Source organism: Pseudochaenichthys georgianus, chromosome 13, assembly GCF_902827115.2.
Source record: "Pseudochaenichthys georgianus chromosome 13, fPseGeo1.2, whole genome shotgun sequence".
NCBI lineage: Eukaryota > Metazoa > Chordata > Actinopteri > Perciformes > Channichthyidae > Pseudochaenichthys > Pseudochaenichthys georgianus.
The window spans coordinates 17,653,494-17,681,278 of NC_047515.1; the positions used below are offsets into that span (position 1 = coordinate 17,653,494).

The window sequence follows — 27,785 nt, forward strand, 5'->3', positions numbered from 1 at the left end:
GTTGTAATACTTTTTAAGAAGACGTTTAGAGTTGAGAGAATCGAAAATCAAAGGAATAAGAGAGTTATCGATCTTTTTATGTCTTATTTTTTTCCTGAAGACCACACTGTATTATCTTCCCACTCTTCCATCACAGACCTCTGAGTTGTACTGTAGGCTCAGTTTGTAAGTACATACAATCACTATGTCTGACTTCTCCATGACTGGGTGAGCTGCAGCCCAAGTTAGTTGTCTAGAGGACGGACAGTAAGAACGTGTGCAATCTAATGCCATTATTGAATACATAATGCAATTCAATACAATCACACCTACTGAATAGAGAGAACTACCTTTGTGAAACTTGCAGTATCATGTTTTTTCCAGTGCGGTACATTTTCGACGTGCTATCATGGAAAATAAAATGCAAGTATTTCAGCAAATGGATAGTGTAGCAATCCTTAAATACGGTTTATCGATCACATGCCATCACCACAGAAAGAGCTTTAATTCAACTCTTACTTCATGCTCACACCTAAGAATACTGCATTGAACAAGAACACGTCTCAGTGATATTAAACAGGAATAGATGCATATAATGAGTAAGTACCTAACGGATATCCTCCTTCATTTACAGTTCAGGCTATTACAACCGGCATGCAATCAAACGCAATATGTCAACACAACCACATCTATATAGGAAAACAAAGTATGCAAGCATATTGTGCTAGCAATCATACTAAAGATGCCAACAGATATGAGACCCTGTTTCCATATAATCCAATTCTCCTCTCACTAAAATCATATTTATTGCATTAAATAAACACCAGCATTGGAAATATACTGCTTATTACATGTGTTAAATCTTGTGAGGAACTCAACAGGTTAATAATGGCATGCATGATTACACTATGATCCTGTTTTATAAAGTGTATTCTCCCCTACAAGTCTGGGGGATGCTTGGCAATAATGTTTTTAATGAGAAAGAAGGAAACGACTATTATTTCATGATGTTATAGCTTAACTTAATCAGTTTGTTTGGGTTATTTGGGTGTTTACAAGACCCACTGTGCCTTTTTTACGAATGTCCTGCAGGGGTAATGAAAATAAATGACTTCCCATAAACAAAGCCCGGTGTATAGAAGATTGACACAGTGGTTTTCCTCATGCCAGATATCAAACCAGTCTTATCAGCCTTGATAGTTTGGTCAGTTGTGCAGGACGGAGGGCTTTACAAACCAAAGGAAACAGAGCCGTCTCAGAGCCTTGCTAATGATGTCTGTAGCTCTGCGTCTGAGGAGGACTGGAGGGAGGTGGGACAATGTCCTCACTGATAAGGAGGTTGGAGAGACACTTGAGAAGCTCTTGTCCTCCCTTCTTCTCATTCCCTCCCTACTGGCTCGTCACAGCTTAAGTATTCACTTCTCACTCATTAGCGGCTGCTGCCCATCACTTACGAGACGAAGATGTTTACCCTGTTCTGTCATGACAATGACTAGCACCCTGTTATCAAGGTCTGCCCTAGGTGGGGGATGACAGTTGGGAAGAGTTTCCACAGAGGAAGATTAGGCTGCTATGTTCAGGAAAAGTAGGCCAGCTAATTAGCCACAGCTCGCAGGACCCCAGGAGTGGGCTGTGTTTCACCTAGACAGGGAAATTCCATAAATGATAGGAATGGGGTTGAAGAAAAGTGGCTGAGATATTTTTCCTTAGAGTGGGAGGAAAATAGGTAATACCAATAAAAAAAAATGAGGATGGAGCGAGAGTCTCCTGTAAAGTTGACTTTGGATACCCTGCAACTAAACTTCTGATAGTGTACTTATTCTTATTTGTTTTTGGCTTTTTAAAATGGGCTTTTCGAGGGAAAAGGTCTTATGTTACCTCCATCGGATGAAGTGCATTTTCTATATGATTTTGGTCATTTCAGCTTCCTTGCATAACTTCACAGGGCTTTCTTTAGTATCATCATGTTTCTGTTTGTTGTGTGTTGGAGCCGTCACTATTAAAATGACTGAAAATGCATAATCCAATTAACGTCTGCTGATGGCATCTCACATACACACAACATTTGCTCCAAAGGTTTTGGTCAATTCACATGGGCTGGGCCCAGTTTGTGAATGTTGACTTCATGTTTTCTGCACACCAATCACAGTTACTTGACATTTGAATCCAAATCTAATGAGTAGTAGGGTTGTCTGCCAATGTTACCAGTCTGATATCAATCAAATGTCATCATCACGCAGGTTCTTTTGTATTCAACTTTAATCCCTGCTTATTTGTTTGCGACTACTTAAAAGAGAATAATTACATGTCCAGAGGCTCAAAAGGTTACCTCTAGACATAAACTAAACATTTCCTTAATCCCAATTTGATGAGTTTGTGAACATGGATATTTGCTCCACTGTTTCCTATATAATTGCTTCATAGTTCCTGCAGGATCACTTGAATGTGAAAACATATACTGATAGCTTAGACAGAAGGTGGGAGAGCAGAATGTGAAATGACAGAGCTGAGCTCGATGTGAAAAGCAAGAATTCCTATACAGTAATCTCCAGTTTTGGAACATTTGATAGGTGCGCCTATCTGACTTCCTGTACCTTTCAGTGAACACAGAGAAAGACAGGGCGATGCATTACATACATAGTTTATGTCCTGCTGAAAGAAGCCTCTCCACATCCAGCTCAGGTGTTGTGTCCTCCAGATGTGTCCCTCAGTCACTCCTAGGGAGTATCACAGAGAACAGAATTAGACATGTGTCACAGTGACTACCTTTACATGTTAAACAAACAAAGATTTGCTGTGTTGTGTCTCTCAAAACGTCTTAAAAGTTAGTTTTGTTTATCAAATTAAAGCCACAGAGTCAAAATGCCTGAATGAGTGGAAGCTGCTGAGACTCTGCCAACTCTTTGGGCTCTTTGGGTCTTCATGTGTTCAGCCTGCCACCGACTTTAAGCCTTACTCAGTTTCCAATATGACCTTTGCCGGTGTGAAATGATTTACATTGTTGGACAATGCATCAAAGTGAGAGGTGTGTCACTTTTTCAGCATAATGTGCTACTGGGTTGTGTGTATTAAACTGAGAAAGTAGAGAGGGAAGCAGAGATATATAATAGATCTATGGATTCTTTGTCATAATGGAACTGAATCCGTAAAACTTGCTAAAGTAATATTTCAGCGAATGTTGAAACGTTCATGTTGTGATGTGTGTTTGAGTTATGAGAGTGCTGTGCTGTGTGTGTGTGTGTGTGTGTGTGTGTGTGTGTGTGTGTGTGTGTGTGTGTGTGTGTGTGTGTGTGTGTGTGTGTGTGTGTGTGTGTGTGTGTGTGTGTGTGTGTGTGTGTGTGTGTGTGTGTGTGTGTGTGTGTGTGTGTGTGTGTGTGTGTGTGTTGTATAGAAATGATCGTGTCAGTGTATGTGCCAATGTGGGTGTTATTGCCGAGGATAGTGCGGCACAGAGCACAGCTTAATATCTATGTTTGACATAGAGGCCCATTAATAAGGGTCTGATCGGAGCCCGGTGACAGGACTGCTGACAGAGGAGGATCATGGGGAAGAATCATGCCCTGCTGAGGGAGCCTGGGCTGCAGGTACACCCATTCTGCCTTCCCCAGGTGTCATTACGGATGCTGGGGAAGGAGCGAATGAGGGAGGGCCGCTAGTGACATCTACATTAATCACCCCTCCACACATCAGCACACCGCCTCCCCCCACCTTCAGCTCCTAATCATCCCTACACAGAGACCCAAACCCAGTAAGGGGATACTCAGCCATGAAAGATATCCAGCTAAGAGCTCCCCAAATACCACTCTGATCTGATCATGAGTGATGTTGCTACCTGAACCTCTGACCTGCCGCACAATTAAAAACACTTTCCTCTTTCTCCCCTCGACACACACATACAGACAAATGCAGCTCTGCTGAAACGACACATTCTGTCACTGTCTGCGTTGGATTCATAGTTTGCATTTGATTTGCACCTTAGTTAAAAGCAATTACAATCCAGGAAATGTCTGCTGGAATGTTTCCTTCAATTCCCCAGAGTGGGCCACTGAACACACTCGTGATTGTTTCCAAGATATCACACTCGCCATTTGGGGACCCCCTATTGATATTCAGCTGTGCCTTACACTGGCCAAAAACAACGACAATGCAGCACTTCATGTTCACAAGGCTTCGCAATCAACACAGCCTTTTTGATTTACAGGACACATCAATAGGATAGTGTTATCAACGGGTGCAGCACTTAATATTTTGAACACACACATCAATCCTTCTTTAACTGCTTGAAATGTCTTCCGTATAGCACGCTGATATATTAATAGAAGACATAGTTTGACTTTATTTTGGTACACAAGTCTTTGGGAGTCAACTTGACTGGTTAAAGTCGTGTCACTGGAGAAGTGGACAAGGATAGATGTGGGTCAGGGATAACAACCCTCCTAATGAACGGCTCCACCCAGGAACCATCACTGAGCAGATGTTCTGAGGACAATAATGGGAAATCACCTGATTGATTATTAGTTTTGATTTGGTTAAAAACACATGATTGCACAAAAACGTGACAGTAAATGTGGCATGATTGGTTTAGGTTAAAACAAATGATCCATTTCAGCATCTGGTGGAAAACTCAAATTGTCTTGAAAAAAAAGAGGGCAAGGAGTATAATTGCATGCAGGACCGCGTTTTTCACATCACATGTTCAGTATCTGTGGTTTCATCTGTGTCAACCACAGCTCCTCCTAGGTTTTACTCTCAGTGACTTGACGTTGTGTGTGGTTACACCTCATTTGCATGCTCTCAGTTTTTTTAAATAAAAAACAGAGTCAACCCAGAAAAGCCTGTAATCTTAATCATGTCACCATAATAAAAAATAAACCTATGAGGTTCTTCCTCCAGTGTAATGAAGCATAAGCTCATACTATAGTATCCACGAGCATTATCAGTACATGGCTTAGCCCCATGATCTCATGTACCATGCCTTGCCCTGAGTAAACACAGCCTCCAGTTAATACAAATAAATCCACTTTCAGTTGATATTTAGAAACCAGGGGAATATCTCTGCCTCTGTTCCTGATACGGTGATTGAAGGTGGGGAATAAAAAGGCTGTGATTCAGGGAGAATTACACTCTACTTACTTTTCCATCAATGAAGCCAAACACACCTTTGTTTATGTTTGAAGCATGCTTTTCTTCTTAGTGAATTACCTTTCTCTATTTCCCTTCTTTTCTCTCTCTTTCATTTTGTCGAACCGTCAGCAACACTGATGACACAATAAATTCCGGTTTGGCACTCTGTGTGTGTGTCTGCGAATGGAATGCGTGATTGTGTGTGATTGTGTGTGTGGCTGCATGCATCTGTTAGAATCTAGGACGCTGGAGGCCCTGAGAAGACAGCATTTGCATGCAGCTCACAAACATATTAAAATATGAAGACAAATCACTGTGTCTGGCCGGCTGACAAGCGCTGCAATGGGAGCAAGCTAGTAAACTTCCAACATGTTTCAGTTCCCAGTAAGACTTTTATAGGGCAAGCCCGAACATGCAGCTTGACAAACAAACGGAAGAAAAAAAACACATGAGCAGTCAAAGCTATTATTAAAGGCAATAGAAGTGGTTCCCTTTGCTAAAGCCATCCTGTCATGGTGTTAGGCTCTGTAGTTTGTATTGGGAGAGTATGCTTTTCACAGACACCTTCAGGGAACATACTGTGAGCTTTGTTCTGCTGACTTTGATGTAAATCATAAAGTGTTCTGAGCCTTTAAGGTTGTGCTCCTGCTGGTGTCGTGTCTGCTCAGGTAAAAACAAAAAGACCAACTTTTAAGATTGATCTCACAAATCTTCAGATGTTAATTTGAGGTCTCATACAGCTCGTTTTGTATTCTGTAAGTCAGTTAGACAAAATACAAATAAAACATGGATTTGCTGTGTAGTGTAAAGTGGGGGAAAGTGAAAAGTAGCCTACATATTTCATTTAGTTAAATACCCCTTGAAGTGCTCTTGTTAATTAACATGTTTTATAATAAATTTCATTTGAGCTTTTCTGATGTGGTATTTATTAATCAATAAATGCCATTTATTAAATATGTTTAATATTACCTTCTTAAATCGACTAGGGCATGTAGCTCTTCTTTTAAAAACCACATGATAGGGCTGTATTAAAACGCCCGGTGCCAAGAGGATTGCTATAACTGTCACCAGTAGGGGGAGCTCATAGCTCACTGTGTACAAAACGAGTGAGAAAACATGAAACGGGTTGCTGGGCAGTAATGCAGACCACATACATGACCCCCCCTCTATATCTCTGAACCTCAATTTATCTGTGATTGCTGTGCCAAATCATATTACCTAATTTTGTCCATAATCCTTTTCTTGGAGAAACTACCATCTTATATCTGCTCCCTGATCTCATCGGCGAATTGAAAGTACTTATTGCCTGAGATCGCATGCTGTGGTTTTATTAAATGTGCCAAGTGCTAGGACTGTCTTAGGGAAGAAAGCTTTTAGATGTGCAGCTCCACTAACATGGAACAGTCTGCAAAAATAATGGAAAATTACCAAGCTAGTACCACTACAAGTTTTTAAAGCTCGGTTGGATGCTACAAAATCAGATGCTGTTGGTACATGTACATGTGGTTAGATATGTAAATTGTAATCCCTGTACATTTTGCTGTATGATGTCCTTTTGTTGTTCTGTTGTTTATGTTTTTATGTCTTCTTGTGGAACCTACTGCTGCAGGTCTCCCTTGAAAAAGAGAGCATTGATCTCAATGGAATTTTACCTGGATAAATAAAGGTTTTGAATTGAATTGAATTACAAAGGGGATTAGGGGTGATCTGTCTTTGTATGCACACAAAAGACTCATGTATGCAGAGAGGCCGCCTCTCCTCATCTTCATGCAGGGTCTGCTCAATCACTCATTGATTTCTGACAGAGATCATATTTACAATTCTGCTTCAATATCTCAATACATTAACATCCATGTACCATTCAGCATCTTCTATCTTGCATCATTAAAATGCCTATACTGATAGGGAGTCTATTGATTTTAGCTCACCATATTCTGAAATATATTTTGTAATCATACTTTTGGCATTATTTCCTTCTCAAAACGACTTTTTTTCCTATTAAAAGCTTATCTTGTGTTGTCACATTTGCTACCTGTTGGCTTTGGTTTTGCACAATTTCCCCAGTTTATATTGGTGGTTAAACTTACTGTATATTTCCCACATGAATAGTCATCAGTATAGTTTTCACATAATGTGATAAATAATGACTTTGAAGTATTTGAAGTTATAAATCAAGTCAAGTCATAACATGTTTATGTGGGTTTATCCTCCTCTTCAAAACCTCTCTGATTAAAATTAAAATGTTACCAGTAGAACAAGGGTTAACAGTCTAGTCTTAATTTCCTCACAACTATAGGCACATTTTTACTGAGATTTTTACTGAGATCCATTCCTAGGTCTCTTGGACTTTTCTCTCCATACTGCTCTCTTCCTCCCCGCTGCTGTGTTCCCGGACTGTTGTTGAGCTGCGGGCTGTGCCGGTGCGCTCCTAGCGGCAGAGCAGTTGAAATCAAAAAGCAGAGAGAGAAAGAAGGAGGATGTTGGACTGACTTGTAGTGCGACTGTACTCTTACATCGCTTTTATCCCAGGCTTAGCACATGGGTCTTTTGGGAGCTGGTTCCCGTTGTAATAAAACAACTTTTAGGGAATGCATGAGAGCTGAAGGCTGGTTTCCAGTCAGAGTCTCAGCCGAGCCATGTGTTGAACTGTGGAGACACCGCTGAATATTTGAAAGGTGCCAGAGACGCTTCCCGAGGAACCGAAGACCTGCGAGGAAGAGCCCAGCCTGCGTTTGTTTTCAAGTGTGGACATACAGTAGATTAAGTCTCTCCTCTCACAGCCTGTGTGGGCTTCCGTTTGTGTAGTAGCTCATCTTGGAGAAATAGCAGATATCACGGATGAACTCGCGGGGCAAGTAGGGACCTCACTCCGAGAGTTTGGTCTGAAGGTTTGCTGGATATGAACACCCCGAGCAGCTCCGGGTGACATGCTTTGAAATGGAGCCTCTCAATTTGTGGACAATGAAACTGGCTTTTGTCAGTAACTAGGACCTTTATATAACTCCCACAAACACAGAGTAGACTTGCCTGTCATTTTGGAAAAACAATTTTGCAGCGGAATCGAGGATCTGTGCGCCCGCCGTGGATGGTTAATATGCTAGTATGGGTCCGCTAGCGTTCATCCTTGTTGGCGGATTACTGTATTTTCAAGTTGATGGTAAGTTGCCTAACATGTTTTTATATAAAACTACTTCTTACGGATGTTTTAATATTTAGTGGTTTGGGCAGACCTTCACAGACACTGCCATTCTTCTCTTTACCTCGTTTTTATTTATAATCAATGTTGTTTTGTATGTTATTGGATTTATAGTATGAAGGGGGAAAATATACATCATTAAATCACTTCACTTTTATTATTATACTTTTAACTCGGAAAATGCATTGAATTACTGCTTACCTGTTGTTAAATCGGCTTACCTTAGTGAGTTGTGATTTAATTAATACTTCATAACATGCTTTTTTCAAGTAATTAACTTAGATTAATACATGAACAAGCAGCATAATTCAACATATACCTCTTTAATTTAATGCAGATTATGCTCGGCTCTCAAGAGGTTAATATTTGGGCAAGCATTAGCTGATTTTTTTTGTGCAACAGATAGAAGAAGCAACAGCAGTGCATTATAAGAAGTAAATAATTGAATAATGTGCATATATATATATATTTATGTATATAATGGGTTTCCAGTGTGTTTTTCTCTCTTCTTTATGAATGATGTTCATGTTATGTTCCAGTGGCTGCTGATTATCTATAATGGAGAAGTGGAGAAAATGTTGTAAATAATTAGATTTTTGATTATGGAAAACTATTCAAAAATGCCATTCTTTATTTAGCTGATACACAATCAAAAGTAGTCTAATTCAACATCAATTAATGCAAACCTGTAGATGGGAGGTTTACTGGGTTGGACATGTTTGGCAAAATATATCTCCCTGCCTCTGCCCTGTAGTACATGGTTCTGCTGTGGTCATTTCCCTTTAGGATTTCACTGCAGCAGTTGAGCATTTAATTGAAAACCGGCTTAAATCCACCTGGGCCAGTGTCCCAGTTTATTATTCCCATTTGTTTGATTAAACTTTAATAATAATGCAAATTAGATTGATACTGTTTAATTTATTCAGCCAAAAGCTTTAGCCATCTTCTTCCTATCAGCCGCAGAGTCAGCATATTTTCTTTTTACGATTTCATGAGGTTTCTTAGGTTTCACTGGCCTACAAGAGCACTGGTTTAATGGACGAATTAAAACAGCCTGGACTGCAGAGTTAATGTGATGACTCACATCAATCATCAAAATAGGACGGCTGAGGTGACGGACATGGCGAATGGGATTGGTCCAACCTGTGACTGGTGGAATGATGGCGGGCATTAAGATGTATTGCTTTTAAATGCATAAACCTGAAGTCTGATTGAATTTTAGTGCTTCTAGAATTGGACACACCTTTTCGCAGTTGTCTCACACGCACACAAAGGGCTTGTGATCATCGAATGAGGAAATCATAATCCTGACAAAACACATACTGGAACCTTATATCAGCACTATATTGTGAGTGATGATTCACACATGTTTGCTTTGTATTGTTTGTACTACTGAGCAGTATGCAAAGCCGAGTTTTTGTTGTCAGTGAATGCAACTGCCTGCAAGGGCCCATTTTTCTTTTCTTTCACCTGTCAACTCCCACTTTTGTTTCTTACAGCTGCAAGTTTTGCTTCTCCTGCCGTGTGAAGGTAGCAAATCAAGCCCTCTTTCTGCTAGGATTAAATCTTTCTTTTCTTTCTCGTTACCTTTTTGTTGGTGTCTTTCACTCTGTGGAGCCAAACCCACTGGTTGCTAGGCAATGGTTGATGGCATTGCTAGCTGTCCAGAGGGAGAGGGTGCACATCTCCCTGGGAGCAGTGGATCTTCCCAATCATTTGCCTGTCACCCTCCTCCCCCCTCTTCCTTGCTGTCCCTCTTCCCCCCAGCAGAACTCACCCATCACCCAGCCCTTTTCAGAGGTAATCTGAGGGTCCTTGGAGAGGGAGGAGCTTCCTCTAAGAGTCCACTTAGGCAGACAAAAAGGTCTGGAGTTGTATTCACTGGGCAGCATAGCCAACAAAGCCAAGCCTTGTGAATGGCGTCAGGCACTGTTTAGTGTGCTGTGATTAATACTGCTAGTGTGAAGGAAATCAGGGAAAAGGTGAGATGCAGAGAGAATAGAGGGAGTGTTTGTTGGGTGTTGTTGCAGGGCTGGAAGAGATTGTGCATCTTAAAGCAGGGTAACACTTTAAGAATCAGATTGATTGCAGTAGAATATTTTTTCCAGGAATACATCAGTCAGCAGCTGCCTGGTTATCTCTTAAACTCCAGCATGCTGCTTTTGAAGCTGGATTAGAACATGCTTTGCATAATGGACACACACTCCTGACCTTATTGCTATTCTGAGACCTCCTGCATGCTTGTGTCTGATGTAGGAGCCGGTGACATCACATCCATCCCGGCTGACATACTGAGAGGTGCTGAAATATGGTCTTACATCTGTCTAAGAGGCTATGGAGAAGACTACCTGGGGTCTTTGGTGGCCTAGACAGTGCACGGCTCTCTCTCTCTACCAGCAGGGCTGTGGTTTCAGTAATGCTGAGTCAAGAGAAACTCAAACCCAGAGAGTGGTTGTGTATGTGTTAGGGACAGAAGAAGAGGAGGGAGAGTCTGACTGAGTGTAATCAAATACAAAATTGAGAGAAGAGTTGTTGAACAGCTGATCTTTTAAAGGGAAATGGCGAGAATGAAGCTTTATAACAAAAGCGCACTGAAGACTAACAGCTCTGTTGATGGTCATGATTGAATGAGGTTTAAAGTACTGCCCTATAATGGTAAGTAATCCCAGATTAAAACAGTCTAGGTGAATGATGAGGCGGGCTGAGGTCATTGTGTAAGAGCCACCGCAATGTCTCGCCCCAAATGTGATTGTTCTGGTCAAGTTGGCAGCGTTTAGGCAGCGTTATTGTAATTGCGGATCATTTGCTGGAATAGGAGTGGTGTAATGATGAACCTTCATGTGAGATCTAGAGGAAGCTCCCCTCTTCTGTCTCCTGCGGTCTCATCACTGTCGAGCAAAGCACTTTCCACTGCATCATGGTGAATTGCTGTTTGTTCTTTGATTAATGTCAAATATGAGTGGAGAATAAAGACAAAGGTGGTGATATTAAGAGTAAGTGAATGACCAGTGAACAAAGAATGAGATGAGCGTGTGTGTGTGTGTGTGTGTGTGTGTGTGTGTGTGTGTGTGTGTGATAAGTGTTACTTGACTAGTGACTAGGGCCTGTCAACTCCTATGATATTTTAACAGCCAGGTCTCGCTACCTTTTGGATCACGTTTCAGCAGCCATCCCTCTACACGTTTCGGTTTGAAGAGAATATACTTTGAGCTCTGCATACTTCTTTTAAGTCCAAAGTACTGCTCTGTGATCACTGAAAAATAAAAGTATTCACAGCTGTTCCTCGGATCACGCTGGTTAATGTCTTTACAATTTCATAGCGAGAGAGAACATGTCAGTGTCAGACTTTGCACATGGCTGATTCTGCTGTAAGATCAGCGAATGCAGTGGAGGTAATACCACTTTTCCCTGGTTTACCTCTTATTTATTAAGCCTCAGCCAAGCATAGCATACCCGTGGCATTTACAGAGTAGGAAAAGTGCTAATGCGTTTGCCTAAAGAAACCAAAAGTGGGTGAGAGATCAAAACACAGGTGGAGGTGTAAGCTATACGGTAAATTGTTAGTATACTTTCCACATCCGATTTATATTTCCAAACTAACCCAGACCCATCTTCTTTACTCTTTCTCTCTCTCACACACACACACACACACACACACACACACACACACACACACACACACACACACACACACACACACACACACACACACACACACACACACACACACACACACACACACACACACACACACACACACACACACACACACACACACACACACACACACACACACACACACACACACACACACACACACACACACACACACACACACACACACACACACACACACACACACACACACACTATCCGTCCTCGGGGCTGTCCATAAGGGTGGAATTCAAACAGTGAGGGGGTTGTTGTACACCTGTGATGGCAATATAGTGGGAGCGTGTGTGAAGGTAGGGGAGGGATGGGAGAGGAGTGATATGATGAATTGAGCATGCTGACTATGAAGACTTCACCTGTCTCACACACCTGCACATACAGGATCACACCTGTGCTTACCCCTCTGGGCCCCTGTTTCCCAACCAGCCGATTAAGGCCGGCCAACAGACTGAAACAGACGAGGATCTAATTACCGCTATAATCCCTGATGATAATAAGATAGTGAATGAACCTTTATTGATCTATTGCAAATACCCTGCCAGCCGTTACGATACAAACTGTGTGTGTGTAGGACAGATTACTCAGTTGCAGCGTGGATGTGACCAGCATTCTTATCTCCCCAAAACTCGATTATCTTAAGAGCATGCCAAAATGCAGACCGGAAGTCAGTTCACTAAATTCCTGTGATGCCTTTGACTGGCTGGAAGAGACAGCATGTGTTTTCTTATCAGTGTTTTTATGTTGCATGCTGCACTGAAAACGGCGTGTTTGAGGAAGCGTCTAATTACTCTGTATCCCGTTGCCCTCACTCGGTGATCGGCTGTATCGCAGCAACCTTCAGGTAGAAGGGAGGGATGTCAAGGTTGAATGACTCCGAGAAGTACATGCAACTAACTAACTATACATACACAAACTGTTAACACACAGAAGCACACAAATGCATACTGGCAGCCATGAAGGCACTGTGATTGCATTGAGCATTTATTTAGCAAAAGGAACAAATCAAAGTAACTAAATAAATGCACATTAATTGAATACACACTGTATTTACTCACTGTTTATCATATATTTCTAGTTTTATCAAACATCTTGTTTTTCTTCCCTTTGTTTTCAGTCAGTAGCATACCAGCTTGTTTCCATTGTCAAGAGTTTGTGTGACAGTTGTACCTGAGCGGAGTGTCTTAAAGATGAGTTCAGGCCTAGTGTTAAAAATGCATGAGCTGTCTCTCAGTGTTAGATGTGCGAAGATGGACAGCCAGAGCATGACACTCGAGTACACATCCGTCACACACAGCAGTTGTCCAGTGCAGCTGTAATGCCGCTCAGGGAGGTGGAGCCAGAGAATAAGTGTCTCGTTCCACTATTACCATCCCTGTCTTGGTCTGTATGGATCACCCAGCCATGACAGCTCGTACCTTTTCTTCCCAGTCCCACCTGGGGATCTAAACCCAAAGACGTGAACAACGTCCAAACTATACACCATCACTTGCCAAACCATTGTTTCAGTGTGGAAACTACAGTAACCTGGAGATCATTTCCACATACTGTATGCTGCTTACATTTCCTATGGGCTATTTCAATATTCTAGACTTTTGCAAAAACACATATTATTAGTTTAATTACTAAGACATAGTTTTCCCTGGCAATGTTTAAACAAAAAAACGGCAATCACTTTGTCTTTGTGCCTATAGATACTGGAATACTTTAAATCATGTTTACGGTTGAGCTTCAAAAAATGATCAAGCTTCCTGATTTACAGGCATTAACGTTTTCAAGAAGGTTGCATTAATACATACATACTGGTTTGTAAGTAATAAGGCCTGCACTGTATCTCAGTGCTGTGGGAATCTTTTCTTGTTGCCTCCACGCTGCAGCTGCAGCGTGGCACCATACTGCTTTGTAAAGCGAGCCGCCATGACCAGGGGTGAGTTGATTTACTGTATATAATGGCTCCTGTTGAGACTGGCTTTGTGGTTGAAGACTTGTGGCACGGGCCAAGTGTCACAACCATTGTGGCGGGTAGGAAGAAAACCTTAATCGCATCCTTGAACGTTTGAACTCTCCAGTTCCACTTCCAGGATGGTGATGATTTTTTTCTGCAGGGCTGCTCTCAGGCATTTGTCATTTAGAGGTCCGGTAACACCCAGCCAGTGGTAGAATTATGAAACTGGGTGTGGGAATGTGTTTGTGAGCACCATTTATAACCATCAAAGCCCATTGGTTTTTTGTGTTAGCATGGATTTATGAGTACATTGAATGAGTCCTTCATCCGCTTACTGCGCTTGCTCTTGACCCTATCACCCTAAGCCAGACCAGATGAAGTGCCCCATGGAATAAACATTTAATAAATCTCATCTTGACTTGGAATGCTGCACCTTAAAAAAATACAGAGCTATAAGGACCATTTCATTACCCCGCTCTGCTCTCTGAGTCCATCACTGGAGGGTGTGTGGTTACAACTCCTTTTTCTTATGTCCCCACGATGTGGGTCTGAAGAGCACTGCAGTGGCTGGAGGTGCCTGACTGCCCGCATTGGCATGCAGGGACACTGCAATGTGTTCACTACAGGTCGGTACCCGCAGCGCTACTCCAATTATCCACTCATCTCTCAACACAGTGGATCATGGATACCTGAAGGCCTTCTCCTCCACCCTCCCCTCCCTGTCTACTTCATTTCTAAAGCAATAAAGCACATATTTATTTTGCCCCATTCAATCTACTGGGGCAGCTCAGCAATGCAGGTAAAGAGATTACAATGCTTGAGGGAGAATCAATTGATGCCATTCATTTCATTGCACTTACCTCAGTAGGAACTGTTTAGAGTAGCATGGCTTGAAAGGAGGGAATTGATGTGAAATTCTGCGCCCAGCTGTGTCTACATTCACATGCACACACCGCACACACACATATCTTGAGATCCTTGCCGCTTGCTTATCTGATTTTTTTAAGCACTTTTACTGAGTTGACTGAAGATAATTGTGCTCTGCAGCCATAGCTGTGCTAGTGATGAGCACTGCTGGACGGAGAACGTTGACATGAACTCATGGTGCAAAGAAGAGACTGGGAAGAAAATGGCTACTCTGAAGGATGTGCATGAGATGAGAGAGGGCTGAAAAAGGTGGGGTGGTGCAGCGAGGTACATGCTTGAGTGGCCCCGGTATCGGAAATCATTTAATCTGCATCACACAGTTTAGTCTCCTTTCCATGGGCCTGACAGTCCCACAGAGCTGGTGCTTCACTCCTTACACTAGGCTAAAGCAAGCATACAGCTGTGTCCTTATCAACGCATTGCTGCTCACCATAAAGAGGTCCAAACGGTTGTATTCATTTTCCTGCTTTAGTCTCAAGTCAGCAATCTCAGCTCTTCTGTCACAGGCCATCTGCTGAATAAAAAAGACATCATTATTTCAGTTCGGCTACTGAGAGTAGAATAAAGAGTTAGAATGGGGTTAGTTTGGGAAAAAGGTGGAAACTGCTTGAAATGCACAATATGTGAATCAGCCCTACGCAGCAAAATAAGATATTCTGTTTCCCACAGTAATATATGTATATATTCCATCTGCATGGGGTAGAGAGGGCAAATACACAGTTGCAGAGTCAATAGGACCCCGCCACAACACTGCCCAAAATACACTCAAAGTGGAATTCTATCTGATATTTGTTAGAGGCTCGCATGGATGCAGTAAGAGTTTGCACACAGTCCTAGAATGACCCTTGTGTGTGCTTCCAGAGTATAGATATTGGCAGAAAAGAGGAGGGGGGCAGTATGGAGAGCACTGAGGTGGAACCCAGCCCATCATGTGAGCTTCCTAGATAGCTATAGAACTCAAACTCCCTCACTCTCTTGCAACACAAGACAAATCTGCTTAGCACCTGTGAACACCCTCCATTTCAATATAAGAATGTCTCTGTATATTCCAGTGGCAGTGGGTTGGACAACAGCAGGTTGTCTTAGTGACACCTCACCGAGATGAGCTGTACGTCTGGTATTGGGGTATAGTGGAGCTCATGTGGTGTGACGCCACTGACAGCTGGCGGTAAAGAAGATGAATCTGGGGTGCAGAACGCCCTGCCTGCAAGTGTCAAGCAGCAGGCCAGTGCAGAGGCGAGGACGGCCTGTAACATCATTCTATCGCCACCCCCAGTTCCCCCCTGCCGCTGTCTCACATTTCCCTTCTGATGACATGACGGATATGACTCTGTCACCCCCACAGCGAGGGGAGGATGGGGACAGGGAGCAAGTGGAGGAGACGGAGAGATATCGGCAGGGGGAGGCAGATAGAAATAGAGGGAAAGAGATGGAATGGGAGGTTGGAGAGAGACAGAAGTGGAGGGCGGGAGGATAATATATTTCAGAATGGACAGCATGGATGTAATGCATAATTCATTTTTCTTTTAAGTACATTTATATCTTCACTCAGTTTGCTAGGTTTAAGCCTTTGCCATTTCAGTGTCCATTTTATAGTTTTAGTGCGTCTTGGCCTGGACCTTGGGTTTCATGTTTGATGTTTTATGGAGCCTCAGTGACTTGAACTTTTTGCTGTAGTCCGAGGTTGCCGTGGGTTACCTCTGATCAGTGCACACGTCTGTTGGCAGAATAACTAATATCTCTTTGGGGAGCCCTTCCTTTTATGCTCTGGCCGAGACTGGTGGAGGTATTGATTTGGTTGGTGGGCTAGAATTTCTCCTGGGAGCTAATAAAAATAATTACAAAAAGATCATGAAAGGCCTGACCTTCTGTTGCACACATGAATACATATGTGACAAAGATAATAGAAAAGAGCTCTTCTATGTGTGTGGTCACATGCATGAGGGAAAAGAAGCTGTTGTAACAAGCTAAGTGGTGTTTTTATCCTGGATTTGACCATCAACTGTGACCTATTTTTTAACTATACTCCTTTTATGTTTGTATGTCTTTATATTTAGTGTGAAGTGCGAAACATGATTTGGATGGTGAAAAATAACAGGGATATGTAATGCTGTAAAACCCCACATTCCTTGGATAGCTGATCACACTGAAGCTGACATAAGTAGTCTGAAAGTAAAAAGGCAGAAAAGAATCAGGGTTTGGTTCAGTAATCCCTCTGATCTCATTCTCTGTCTGTGTGCTTGTTTGTTTGTTCTCTGGTTCCTGCTCTCCTCCAGCAGAGGATGACTGCACAGCAGTGGTGAAAAGTAATGGTGGTGTTATTGCAGGCAGGGGGAAACACAGCATTTTGATTGGAGCTTGCGCCCTGAGACCCAGTGAAGTGCACTCGCCTCAGCTCAGAGAGCACTTGATTGCACAGCACCAATGATCGCATTAAAAGGGCAACAGAAAGCCCATTTACCGTAAAGAGAGTGAGAAAGAGGACCCAATAGGAAGCTGAAAATTGACTTTCACTTCTGTTAGGAGCTCGGCCTGGTGCCAGGGCGGTGGGGATATATATATATATATATAAATATATCTATGAAGGATGATGTATATGCTATATATGTGTTTGTATATACTTTGTTTTATTTGATCTTCTTGGGCATCATCCCTATGGGGTGGGAGCCACATGAGAGCCAGTTTAAAAAAACACAAACACATGACATAATGGTTTTGTGCTTTTTAAGTGAAGCTTGCTCATCAACCTTTAAGGTTCACATGTTGTCTTATCCAGTATTAAGATTGATGAGCCTCTTTAAAAACATATTTCATGGCATATGGACATGCTTTTAACCTTGTCTACCTCTATACCTCACTACGTTTACCCAGGAAGGACACTGTCCAGTCACGTCTGGCCCTCTTTGCACCCAGCTCAGCTTTTTCTGGCAGTGAAAAGACAATTGTAGAGGCATCTGCTGTTTTCATTTCCACCGGAAAGAGTAGAGCAGATGGAGACTCAAGGTTTAAGTGATTAGAAGGCAGTAGATTGGAATACAAATTGGATTTAAAGAAATTAGACTGATACAGTATACATCGAATGGAGTCACCACAGTTTAGTGCTGTGCATGCGCATTGGCCTTAGTGGAAAGCCACCGCGGGGCGTGTGGATTATAAGGGAAGCAGATGCTCCAATGAGATAAGAATAAATGTGCGTTTGACACTCCATCTGAGGGAGATGGGGGTCTCCGTGTCTGTCCTTTATCTTGCCCTCCATTTATCAATGTCACCGTGTTAATTACTGCTTCATTTATTAGGTCACTTACTGCCAGAATACAAAGTTGCCCCTCTGCCCCTGTGCTGACAGGGAAACAGACTGCTTGAGCCACTGCTGAAAATAATTTTGTAAAGACTGCCAGCAACAGCAGCATACTAAAGGTTTTTTTGTTACACTTCCAATAGTCTATTTTCAGATTTTCACATAATACCATTGTGATTAGATCATGCACTTGGATATCAGGATATCACTACCCCCTCCCTCCTACAAACCCCTGTCTCTGGCCCCACTTAGAGGATGACACCAGGCCTGATCACTAATCAATGACGGGGAAATGGAGGGAATTAGCCCAAATTAGGAAGAAGAGAGAACAGACCACCTCCTGTTCCGGGGTCAATATGCCACTGTTTGATGCCAGACAACTAGTGGACTAGTGCACATTTAAACAGAGTGTGTGTGCATGTATGTCTGTGTGCACACCAAGAGTCTTTGAAGTGTATTTTGTGTTGATCAGTACAAAAGACCAGAGTATGGCGTGTCTCAGTTTTCCCTCGAGATTCAAGTCTAAGGGGTAGTGGAACATGTGCAAAGCCAGGAAAACAAAGAGCTGAAGCCACCACGGTGTTGCCTTCATTCCATGTTGAAATTAGCCCTCACATAAGCACAAAGGCTCATGTGGTACGCTGCTCTTATGTGCAGCAGGCATTGCCCATTACCCCACTGCACTGCCCCGTGGAAGGGCAGAGTCATCAACTCAGCTCAATCACATGCACACCTGCAACAACTAATTCTAAGACAAAGGGCCAAGCACTCTACTTAATAAAAAACACTGGCTGGTTAATATTTTGCTGCCAATGGAATAAGAGTTATTGATGGGGTATTGAACGTGGTTCAAAGGAAAGAGGATAAAAGAAAGGCTGTTGGAAAAGTTTGCCTTATCCCCTATTCCCTTTGCTGTGCCTTTGATTTTTTTGATGCTGGATCAAACTCCTCGATTGTTGCATGGTTCCCAGGGCCTCTGTGATGTGTGTGTGTGTGTGTGTGTGTGTGTGTGTGTGTGTGTGTGTGTGTGTGTGTGTGTGTGTGTGTGTGTGTGTGTGTGTGTGTGTGTGTGTGTGTGTGTGTGTGTGTGTGTGTGTGTGTGTGTGTGTGTGTGTGTGTGTGTGTGTGTGTGTGTGTGTGTGTGTGGCCTACAGCTTCTTATCTCCATGTTTAAGAGCTGGGTCACAGACACACAGAGCACTCTGACATGGGGACCATTATCTCAGCTGCCAGACCCCAACGCTCACCCACTGCAAGCCCTAATAAAAGGGAGTGGGCAAAGGTTTTCAGCCACAGGGGATTAGCATTTGACATTAGTCTAAACCCTGACATTCATATTCATGTCACATGTACACTTCTACAACAGTGTACTTGTTTGCTGAAAACCAAACATATGATTTGTATGTGTATTAGTTTAGATGTAAGATGACTGTCTACACTCACTGTTCACCCGTGGGTCCACTTACCAACAAGCCTCAGCATATTGGGGTGAGAAGAGCAGATGGCTGAAACCGTGATTAAAGGGTCCACTATATGTTTCTTTAAAATGCTTTTAAACAAAGAAAGCTTTTGGTTTAGTTGGAGTGATGAATCCATTTACCACTGTTTATCCAGTTCTGCATAGCGATGGCACTGAGTAAAAAAATAAATAATGTTAGTTTGTTAATTCAAGTTATTAAAACAGTTTTGTTCCTTGAGTTGTATTGTTTCATTTTGAAGACAGCTAGTAAGAAACACAGGATATTGTTAGCAGTTAGTAGTTGCGGTCAAGTACTTGAATAAATACAGTTTTCAAAAGAAAACCTCTTCGGCAGCTGCGCTCTGTAATGCATGCAGATCATTGTTCAGTTACAAATTAGTTGTTTTATTTAGTGCATTTTTTTTAATCAATGTATTCATAGTTTTGCTTACAAATATTCACATCTAGGCAGTTATAATATTATTTTGACATCATTTTATTACAAATTTAATTTAAAAGAATTAACAATGCGCAACTGCAACATCCTGTAGCTCATTCTGTATTATCCTGAGGTTTAGCTAGGAAGGATATGTAATCTGCTACTTTGAGTTGTTTTTTATTAATGTAACCCTTATCTTTTCCCTATTTTCCAAACAGCGGTCTGGTAGCTAATAGGTTAATGGCAGATGCTTCTGACTTCAAATCGGAAAAATTCGGCTTAAATTCTTCACGCTAATATTCTATGACTAATTGTATCTCTCCTTTCTCCCCCAGGATCCCGTCTGCGCCAGGAGGATTCCCCACCCCGGATTGTGGAGCACCCCTCTGACCTGATCGTCTCCAAGGGGGAGCCCGCCACCCTCAACTGTAAAGCTGAGGGACGGCCAACCCCGACAGTGGAGTGGTACAAGGATGCAGAGCGGGTGGAAACGGACAAAGACGACCCACGTTCCCACCGCATGCTGCTGCCCAGTGGCTCACTCTTCTTTCTGCGCATCGTCCATGGACGACGGAGCAAGCCGGATGAAGGAGCCTACGTCTGTGTGGCCCGAAACTACCTGGGAGAAGCCATCAGCCGCAACGCCTCTTTGGAAGTAGCATGTGAGTCACTCTCCTGGTTCTTCTTCATTTCTTTGTGGCATTGATTCAAATTTGTTTGCGTATTTAATTCAACTAAAAAATCATCTGCTTCCTGATGATGGAAAGACTGGATTTACATGTAGCACAAGACAGAATTAAGAGGTACAATTTTAACATTTCCTGTCAGCAGTATCTATTATCCCTTTCTTCCATTTATCCATAATGGAAAGTGCCGTCCCTACTGAAGGGAATAACAGTAAACAAATCAGTAATTTCTTTGAGGAAACTGAAATGACCCTTTTTATAAGCGTTGACTTCATCTTGCTTTCTGTGCTCTCTATTATTATAAAAACACTGCACTCATTTCCTGTATGTCTTAAAGGCACAGTTAAGCTCAGAGGTGTTCTCACGTTGAGTTTGGTGGAATAATTAGTTGTACAGAGTATTTCTCCAGCAAGCACTTTAATTAAATATGATCTTTTTTTTACTTCAAGGGAGTTTTATTGAAGTGGTCTGCAGACACTCAGACTATATGAGAGGGACATGATGGTATGGTAGATATGGGTCTCCCACAGGTGAGTGGGGGTAGAACGACAGGCACAGATCAAAGTCCTGTGGGACATTTGACACAAGCTGCCTGGACTGTGTTGGTGAACATTGACAGGCAGAACCTGAGCTGTGGATCAAATTACCTTTGAAGATGAGCCCCCCCCCCCCCACAGGCTTCAGGCTGGGCTTCCTATGAAGCGGTTCCTAGGCACCTCAACTGCCCATAAGGTGGAGTGTAAAGTCTTTGTGTCGTTTTGTTGTTTTACCTGGGGCGTCCTGTGTCTCAAACAGGGACAAGGTCCATGAGATAATCCCACTATAAAATGTGTTGTTGGATGCTTCACGTATCATTTTGCAGTAGGTATGAACTTAAGTCATTGTGGAGTCATTATTAGAGCCAAATGCTAGCCAGACTTGTTGTGAACATACAAACAAACTGCAGAAATTGTCTATGTTTTTAGGAGAACCTGTAAAATAATTTATAAGGTGATTACAATGATCAGTGGAAGTAAATGGGATTTAGGTGTGTTATCCTTGGGAAATGGACTTAGTGTGTTGAAGGGGGGGGGTTGGTCTCTGCCTCGGATTCAGTCCCCTGCCCTCCTGAGGGCCTCCCAGCTGCCCCCAGGTGCTAACTGCGTGACAGCAGCTTGATCTATCGATTGCTGTAAGAGGGCTCTCCCAGTCTAAATGAAAATTCATGAAAAATGTATGAAGACTCCAGATTATTTTATTTTTCCCCTCTCATACTGTTTTTAAGCCTCTCTTTTCAGTTTATCTCTCCCTCTCTCATGTAATATGGGTCGAGGAGCAGAGGGGGTTGAATAGAGGCATCGACTCCATGAATGGCTTTAAGGTGAGGGGTCAGGAAACCTGCAGATAAGGGGATAAGGAAGGTGAAGAAAACATGTATGATTGGTAGAGATGTCCCGATCCGATCACGTGATCGGGGATCGGAGCCGATCACGTGATTTTCAAAAGATCGGAATCGGGAGAAAAAAATCGGGGATCGGACATTTTAATTTTTAATTTTTTTTTAATATAAAATATTTTTATTATTTTATTTAATGTTGCAAAACAAAAATTACCATGTTCGCATCTTAAAGTCATCCTGAGGCCTTAGTTTTGGTTTAAAATTACACAACATCATGTATTCTTTCACACACACATACGGGTATTGGGCCGAGTGCGACACCGTACTTCCGGTATCCGCCATTTCACGCGAGGTGCAAGCAGAATATCAAAGTCTATTGCCTTAATCAATATCTAGTCAACTCTAAAATACCACATATATGCAATGGCATGATAATATTATTGTGACAAGTGGGGTATTCACCTGGTGTTTCCAGAAATTAGACGTAGATGCAGCCAAAATCGACGAAGGCCACTTTCAAGGTTCGTTTTTCCATACATCTGCAGGCAGTCTGTAAGGGCAATCCGACAACACACACAGCTCTAGTTTACGCTGGTAACGACCTAGAGCACACCCCTCAAATCCAGAGATGTAATCCGAAGACATGCAGCGATTTCTTCGGTCGTTAATTCAGAAAAAAAACCTAGTGCGCTCTGCCTGGCTACTTTAGCTAGCTGTTTATATTAGCACCTCCAGGATATTAGCACCTCCAGGAAAATGGCGTATTTATATATATATGGCGCGCGTTGCATTGTGGGTAGCTCGTGACGTCACTGTGTGTGAAAGAATGTGTTGCTTCTTTTGGGCTTGTTTTCAGACCTGGTTGCTTATTTCTCTCAAATCTGGCAAAAGAGTGGGCGCAGTGTCTAATAGTAGCAGTAAGCTAACGAGAGGCTACGTTCAGCTGGTGACTCGGGAGTCGGGACAGAGAAAATGTCAGGAGTTTGGGAGTATTATAAAATTGAAAGCGAAGGCAGTGTAACAGCCAGATGCAATGTTTGCAAGGTGGAGGTTCCGCGTGGTGGAAAGAACAGAGCTACGTTCAACACGACCAATCTAATACGCCACCTGAGAAACAAACATCAACAACAACACGACGAATACACAGCGGCCACTCAGGTAACGGCACTGAAACAACCGACAATTTCAGAGACTTTTAAAAGGAAAGAGAAACTGCCCCAGAACAGTGAAAAGGACAAAAAAATAACAGCCAAGATAGCTGAATTTATCGCGTTGGATGACCAGCCGTTATCTGTTCTGAATCGCATCGGGAGCAAAAAAAGGTGATCGGGACATCCCTAATGATTGGTATTATAAGCAATACTGGGTTTGATAGAGAGAGGACCAGGGCAAAAGTCCCCGGCCACACTATTGGGAAACGGGGATAAAGAAATGTACCATGGCTATTTCTGTCAAAAAAACATCCTTGGCTCCAAATAAGACATTATTCTGTCTCCTTTCATCAATCCACTTACTGTACTGTACATAAACCCAAATACCCTTCCACATTAAAGAATCATAAAAAAAGAAAATTAAACCAACTCCCAATCTACATTTAATTGTTTATCAAAGTGTTCGATCTTCCAATTCTATGTACAAAACAAAAACGAAAATGGCTCTACATTACCTCACACAATTGAGCTTCTATTGACCTGACCTGACCACATGTTTGGGAATGACAGCAGTCTTGGCCTGACTGATGGAGTGTCGGTGAAGGAAATGGTTGTGCTGGTGGGTCAAGTGCAGTTCAAAAAGGACAGTCACTATTTTACTTGATTATGTCGTGACAGACAGTGAAATTAGGTTTTATCAAAGTAGAGTATTGTTCATAAAAACATTTTGAATATGGATGGATCATAGCGTTTAGAGGCAATATAGTGCATTGAGGGCACGAGGAAAAATAAAGGAAATATACCTGAAGGGTATTACAATAAGATTTGAATGACTTGTTTCAACTTTAATGACAAGTAGTTTAAAGGATATTAAGCGGGAATGTCCTGAAGCTGATCTGCAAGATTGGAGTCTGAACCAATCAAGTGTCTGGCCTCAGGCACCAGAATGGACAGAATCAGCACAGCGCCATTATTGTTGCCATAGAGCTATTTTGTCATAGTTGGAGGTGCACCCCCTCACTTTATAACTATACATCCTCTGACATACAGTTGTATAGGCTGTTTAATTGTAGATCAAATACTGATGTAATGATATGTATAAAGTATATCATATGAATTTCTTGGACATTTCAACAACCATTTATTTATATATTTTTTGTTTTTCCAGATATAAGGCTATTATAGATTTTATGGACCTCTCCATGCTCGGTAGTTTAGAGCCTTAGGCTTTCTCTGTTTCCTTTTTTCGCCATGTCTTCAGTGGGGCTGGGGGAGCAGAAGGTGGGGTGGGCTACTGAATCCCGCAGCATTGGCTTACTGCAGTGATTAGCTTTATCAGGTCCTGACATCCGTCTAGTGATTGTTAAGCCACAGCTAATCGCACAGGAAAAAGCAGCATTTAAATCTATATCCATGCTGAACTGGGATTGTGTGTATGATATGCCCCCCCCTTACATCCCTCGTCTTCTCCCTCCCTCTCCCTCCCACATATTGAACACACCTTTGCTCCCTCCCGTTCACGAGTGGTTGAGCAGGACCCTGGCGAGATAATTTAATTGCGGCTCTGAAATGGATTGAACTCGGTGTGCACTGAGCAAAGCGGCACGGCTGCATGCTGGACATCAAGCTGGGCACCACTCTCTCTGTAAGAGGAGGAAAGGTGGAGTGGAGAGGAAGAAGGGGAAGAGGCCTCTGAGAGGTGCCTCTGCATTATTAATGTGGGCCAGATTGGGAGGACTTGTGCTGTTACTGGGTTTAGTCTTCCCACTTGTCTCCTTTAAGTGTTGGATGTTGAACAGATATTGTTCACAACTGGGAAGGCAAGAGCATGAGCTGCCCTCTGTTATCTAAGAGTGTGAGGATAATGTTTGGACATAGCTTGCATTTGGGAACACATTTCATATAGGTGTTGTTCACTGTCCTGTACTTCAGAAGATAGGAAACTTGTAAACACGTTGCCTACAGGGTATCTGAACGCTCTAATCTCATTCTACATGCCATGCTCTCCAAAACTGACTGCAGGCCAGCTCCGTGGGATGAATATGCCGCATATAGGAGGAGATGTGCTCCCTTTTCTCTTTTCAGCATAAACTAGGTCAATGAGCAGGTTCATAAATCATTGTGAAGCCTGGTTCAAAATGCTAGCTGCAGCCACCGCTGCTGAATAAATTGCTAGCATAGCGGATATCTCTGTATATGTAAGGGTGACAAGGCACACCTGGGGCGAAAGGATCTCAAGGAACATTTTAATTAGCCCTATTTTTCCAGGTGGATATGTAGCATGGGTGTGTGGAGGGTGTTGAGAGTGAACAGGTTGCACTTATAATTGAGTATTGTGACTCAGACCCTCTGACATGGTTGTTATCTGTGTATTTAATGTATCTGGCCAGAGAGGGATTGCTAACGAACCAACACACATCATCTTCAGGTGTAGATCTGTATCTTTTTCCACTTCCCTCAGATTGTAACCTTTAAAAATGCAAATGACACAGAAATGAAACAGATGTCTTGGTTTAGTTCTAAATGCCGCTTGGAATGGGATTGGATGACTTTTAAAAAGGTCCTTTGATATCATCTAATGTACCACTTCTGCAATTAAGTGAATCGTTAGGTAGCATTTGGTGCTCGTACAACAAGGTAATTAGCAAGAAAATAGAGTTGGGAGAAGTGTGAGTGGTGAAGAGAGGAGGAGGGTACCAAGCTGTTCCTGTTGTGTCCAGCATGAGGGGAAGCTAATAAAGGGGCAGGCCAGGAGGAGCCGGCCAGGTGGGGAGTCAGGCTGAGCGGCACTGCAGAGCCTTCCAGAAGCTCATCTGGACTCATTACTCCATTGCAGAGATGAGAAAATGGAATGATAGTGAGCACACGATCAACAGACACAAACACCTGCCCTCACGCTCACACAAACCCCGGTAGGCTGAGGTTTAATCTGCGCTGAAGTCCTTGAGAAATAATGAAGGTTAATGAAAGAAGCAGCAACAATGCAACCATTACCAACACATTAATGACGCATGCTACAGTTAGGAAATCAAACGCAGTCTTGAATACTGAGCACCGTCTCATTTTTGATTAAATATGTTTGTTTGTGTTTTATATGTTTGGCACTGTATTGGCTCACTTTATAGAGCTGCAATATTGGAAAGATACTTAACTTGTAAATATTCCAGGAATATTAAAATGTATTGCTAAAGGTCGCCGAGTTATATGCAGAAAGGCTAAGTGATTTGGAAAAAAAGCAAGATGCCGAAAAAGGTGAACATGTGGCCCTGCGATAAGAGAGATGGTGAGAGCAGGCGAGGGTGTGAGAAATAACCCCACCCCCCACCCCCCCCCGATAAACTGCGAGGGTGGAGAAATCCCTGATTAAATGTGTCAGCTCTGTGTCCGTGCAGCTGGAGTTTGCTGACCTACGTAAAAAGGTGTTGTTATCTATTGGGATTTACTCACACAATGGCCACACAAAAACATCCACATCCACACACACACACAGTTCTCACCAGCTCTCCACAGCAGCATGTAGATTGCTCTCTCACATTTATTAGCCACAGATGGCCAAAGTCAATGAGAAGTTTCCCGCCACTACGAGACTCCTGCAATGCATCGAAAGAGACTGTCCTGCAGTTATTTAAACAGGAAGATAAATCATTGCAACATGCTGCAGTCGCTACCAGCACTCTGACCTTTCACTGTCACACACACACACACACACACACACACACACACACACACACACACACACACACACACACACACACACACACACACACACACACACACACACACACACACACACACACACACACACACACACACACACACACACACACACACACACACACACACACACACACACACAAACATAAGTCCTGAGACTACACTTTTACTATCCTCAGCGGGCCTTGTGTCCCAGCTCTGACCTCCCCAGCTCCACCAAGGGAAAAAAGCCCATCTGTGTTGCCTTCGTACCTTCAGTGGGAACAGGTATAGTGTTGAAGATGGGAAATAGAGCACACATCAACTGTGGATCTCTACAGCTGAATAATGACAGCAATAATAGAGTAGTGCAGCGAGACATGAGGACAGAGATGGAACGTGTGGTGAGAAGGAGCAGCACATAATAAGATCCAAGTATGGGATGACCTTTGACCATGTTTCTCAATCCTTTATCAGTCTCTTTCTTTCCCTTTTTTCTCACTCTCTCCATCTCTACTCCGACCATTGTGTCTCACCTTCGAGTGTATAAACTGGATTAAACAAGTGTGTGGCACTCCGTCATGGATGCCATAGCCCGTCAGAAAAGGAGTGAGCCGTCAAGCACAGAATGCTGAGCCAGCCGCTTCTCACGCCCATTAGTGCCCGGCAAGATGAAGCACCCGTCGCACCGGGTTTTGTTGTGTTTCCTTTTATAAACCCTACTCTGGCTCCTTCAAACTCTCCCTCTTTCTCTCTTTATAGTGACACTGTTATTGATGGCCTCTCCTCTCTGACAATGCAGGGCTATTGCTTTGTCTCTCCTGGCAGTGTTTCGCCTACA

At 42.7% G+C, this 27,785-nt stretch overlaps 1 protein-coding gene across 1 annotated transcript in view; it reads left to right on the forward strand.

The window, feature by feature from the left end:
- Positions 1-27,785, forward strand: part of LOC117457274 (roundabout homolog 2-like) — a 257,499-nt gene that overhangs the window by 89,773 nt on the left and 139,941 nt on the right. The window contains 1 exon segment of the mRNA XM_034097247.2: positions 20,372-20,698. Within this exon segment, the coding sequence (XP_033953138.1) occupies positions 20,372-20,698 (327 nt within the window).